Source organism: Bactrocera neohumeralis, unplaced genomic scaffold, assembly GCF_024586455.1.
Source record: "Bactrocera neohumeralis isolate Rockhampton unplaced genomic scaffold, APGP_CSIRO_Bneo_wtdbg2-racon-allhic-juicebox.fasta_v2 cluster10, whole genome shotgun sequence".
NCBI lineage: Eukaryota > Metazoa > Arthropoda > Insecta > Diptera > Tephritidae > Bactrocera > Bactrocera neohumeralis.
Genome location: NW_026089623.1, coordinates 21,758,166 through 21,762,375, shown reverse-complemented (window position 1 = coordinate 21,762,375; position 4,210 = coordinate 21,758,166). Strand labels below are relative to the sequence as shown.

The following is a 4,210-nucleotide window of genomic DNA, read 5'->3' as shown; positions in this document are numbered from 1 at the left end:
TGCTTAAGTGGGTTACTACCGCACGTGAGAAAAATCTTCCTCTCTCGGGAACCTTAATCAGAGAAAAAGCTAAAGAATTTGCGGTTGCTTTGGGTAGCGAAAATTTTTCTGCTAGTGTAGGGTGGTTAGATAAACTTAAAAAAAAGGCATAAGATCGCACAAATGTCGATTTGTGGAGAAAGTGCTTCAGCCGATTTACAGTCAAGTGAAGATTGGAAAAAACGTTTTGCCAGATTTAATCAGACAATACCACGAAAACGATATTTTTAAAGCAGATGAAACGGGCATTTTTTTAAATGTTTACCCAATAAAACATTAGCCTTTGAAGGTCAAAAATGCTTTGGTGGCAAAAACAGCAAGGAAAGAATTACCGTTTTGGTTGCAAGCAATATGAGTGGTTCAGAAAAGTTGAAATTGCTAGTTATCGGCAAGTCAAAAAACCCACGTTGTTTTAAGGGTATAAAATCACTTGATGTGGACTATGAGTACAACAAAAAAGCGTGGATGACAAGTGAAATTTATGATAAGTGGCTAAAAAATCTAGATAAAGTCTTTGTTGCCCAAAATAGGAAAATACTACTGTTCGTTGACAATTGTCCCGCACATCCTAAAAATGTACAAGCAAATTTAAAAAACATTAAACTTCAATATTTTCCTCCTAATTTGACGTCTGTTCTACAACCAATGGACCAAGGGATTATTCAAAATCTCAAGCAACATTATAGAAAATGAATTGTGATGAAAGTTTTGGCCCATATGGAAGAACCAACTCCTACGACTGTGTCGTTACTTGATGCAATCAGGGATCTAAACAAAACCTGGAATTTGGGTGTAAAACCACAAACAATCAGCAATTGTTTTAGAAAGGCTGGTTTTGCTAAAGGTGAGTTAATGCAAAATGCTACTACGGATGACTGGGATGAAGAAGACGATCTTCCATTGTCTGAATTGAAACAAATTTGGACCACATATCGAACGGCAATGGGAACCGATAATGTGTCTTTTGATGATTACGTCGATATTGACGATGGTGTGCAAACAATGGGATTCCCAACAGATGAAGACATTTTAGATAGCGTCATGGAAAATCTAGTTCCTTCTGGAAAAGGTAAGTCTAAAGTAAAATTTGTAAAATGTAGCATTGTTCAACATAAATAATCTATTGTTTCAGACTTAGAGGAGGAAGTCTCTAGTGAAAGCGAGGTTGAAACAACAACTGAAACTATACCCACATTTAATCAAGCGTATTCTGCTATCCAGACCCTAAGAAATTTTACTTCGTCAAAAGAAAATGTTCCAAATGCAGTACATGCGTCAATAAATGTAGTGGAACATTTTATAGAGAAAGAGAAATGGTCCGTATTTAAACAAAAAAAAATTACCATTTTTTTCCAATAAGAATTTATATACATTTATTTATATACTACATATGTATTACAAACTGTCTTTTTAAATAAACATGTAATAAATACATATGTAAATAAATTTGAACTCAACTTAGTGTATTTTCCTTAATTCGAATTTTCCGTAACTCGAACTCTACTTTCTGTCCCTTGGACATTCGAGTTAGGGAAGTTCCACTGTATGTACAATATTAATAAAAACCAAGTAAGGAAGCGCTAAGTTCGGGTGTCACCGAACATTTTATACTCTCGCATGATAAAGTGATAATCGAGATTTCATTATCGGTCATTTAAATATTTTTCAACTACCGTATTTGTGTAAAGTTTTATTCCGCTATCATCATTGGTTCCTAATGTAAGGACTGTCCCGTAAAAAATTGACCCTTCGTTTTTCATTAATAACAAGAAAAGCAAAGAATTTTTTCAAAGTCTTGTTTTATTTCTTATTAATGAGTACTATAGAGATTACAAATTATAAATTACATTTAACAAATTTTTATTTTCTGTAAAAATTTCTTACTTTTTTCTTAAGGCCCTTCATTATGTTTTGTACAGTGTTTTCATCGATAGTACCGTACAACCTTCGCCACTTATTTCTAAAATCTTGTAAATTTTTTGCAGTACCTTTACTCTTCCGGAGATTCGATTTCATTAGAGCCCAATATCTCTCAATAGGTCGAAGCTCTGGGCAATTAGGTGGATTCGCTTTTCTTGGAACAATATTGACATCATTGCCTTCATACCACTCCATGGTAGCTGTAGAATAGTGAGAGGTTGCTAAATCAGGCCAGAACATTACAGTATCCTCATGTTCGCGAATAAATGGCAAAAGACGTTTTTGAAGGCATTCGCTAATATAAATTTTTGAATTGATTGTGCCCTGTGTTACAAAAAAACTGCTTCTCAAACCGCAAGTACATATCGCTTGCCAAACCATATACTGCTTGGGAAATTTGGTAATTTTCTTTTCCTTAAATTTTCTCTGTACTTGCCCCTTCTTCATACAGGTATAATATTCTTGCCCCGGTAACTGTTTGAAATCTGCCTTAACGTAGGTTTCGTCGTCCATCACGCAACAGTCAAATTTTGTTAGGTATCCTTCATACAAATTTCGAGCTCGTTTTTGAGCAGCCAATTGCTTTTCATCGGAACGATCTGGCACTCTTTGAACTCTATATGTCTTTAGCTTACTATCACTCTTTATCCTTTGTACAGTACTTTTAAAGGTACCTGCTTTAACAGCAACATCTCGTACTGAAGTGTTGGGATTCTGCTTAAAAACTTCCTTCACTCTTTTTGCCAAATTTCCTTCTGCACCTGCTTTTCTACCTGAACCTTTTTTTCGTATAGTAAGTACACCCTTTTTGTAATTCGAAACAACCCTTTTAACAGTACTTTCTGATGCTCCAGTTTTTTAGCTATAACTGAATATTTTAATTCTGGATTTTCCAGGTAAGTGGACAAAACCAATTCGCGCACTTTTTCTTGATTGCTAGACATCTTAATAGTTTGAAGTGTTGACACCAAATGTTATATATTTTGTTAATCGTCAAATTATAGAGAAAAAAACAAGTCCCCATTGAAACTAATGCCATAAACAGTTACGTCATAATCTTAAGGAATAAAGGGGTCAATTTTTTACGGGACAGTCCTTATATATTATAAAGGGAAGGCATCAGATGGAATTCAAAATAGCGTTATATTGGAAGAAGGCGTGTTTGTGAACTGATTTCACCCATATTTCGTACATGTCATCAAGTTGTTAAGAAAATATTATATACCGAATTTTATTGAAATCGGTCGAGTAGTTCCTGAGATATGGTTTTTGGTCCATAAGTGGGCGAGGCCACGCCCATTTTAAATTAAAAAAAAAGCCTTGGTGCTGCTTCCTTCTGCCATTTCTTCCGTAAACTTTAGTGTTTCTGACGTTTTTTGTTAGTCGGTTAACGCACTTTTAGTGATTTTCAACATAACCTTTGTATGGGAGGTGGGCGTGGTTATTATCCGATTTCTTCCATGTTTGAACTGAATATGGAAATGCCTGAAGAAAACGACTGTGTAGAGTTTGGTTGACATAGCTATAGTAGTTTCCGAGATATGTATAAAAAACTTAGTAGGGGGCGGGGCCACGCCCATTTTTCCAAAAAAAATTACTTTCAAATATGCCCCTCCCTAATGCGATCCTTTCTGCCAAATTTCATTTCAATATCTTTCTTTATACCTTAGTTATGACACTTTATAGGTTTTCGGTTTCCGCCATTTTGTGGGCGTGGCAGTGGACCGATTTTGCCCATCTTCGAACTTAACCTTCTTATGGAGCCAAGAAATACGTGTATTTTTACTCAAGTTACAGCTTGCACGGACGGACGGACGGACAGACAGACATCCGGATTTCAACTCTACTCGTCACCCTGATCACTTTGGTATATATAACCCTATATCTGACTCTTTTAGTTTTAGGACTTACAAACAACCGTTATGTGAACAAAACTAGATATAATTCTCTCCTTAGCAACTTTGTTGCGAGAGTATAACAATGTGAATCAAGTGAAGAAGGGAGAGCCAAAAAATTAATGTATCCAATTTGTTTTGTGATGACAGAAATGGTTTAATACCAGCAGTGGCGTGGTGGCAGCAGCGGCTGGATACAGCAGTGGCGTGATGGCACAAGCTGAATAATGGCAGCAGCGGAGTGATGGCAGCAAAGTGATTATAGCAGTGGCCTGATGGCAAGAACGGATTGGTTACATTTTATTTAGGTACACCACTCTACCGCACTAATTAGTTGAACATAAATAATCACTTCG

The 4,210-nt window shown here is 36.0% G+C and overlaps 1 protein-coding gene across 1 annotated transcript; it reads left to right on the top strand.

The window, feature by feature from the left end:
- The first annotated feature begins 387 nt into the window (after positions 1-387).
- Positions 388-1,407, top strand: LOC126765353 (tigger transposable element-derived protein 6-like). Its single transcript, XM_050483078.1, has 2 exons — positions 388-1,108; positions 1,172-1,407. Exons 1-2 carry the CDS (start codon positions 739-741, stop codon positions 1,396-1,398), a joined length of 597 nt encoding a protein of 198 aa, XP_050339035.1. The 5' UTR covers positions 388-738; the 3' UTR covers positions 1,399-1,407.
- The last annotated feature ends 2,803 nt before the right edge of the window (positions 1,408-4,210 follow it).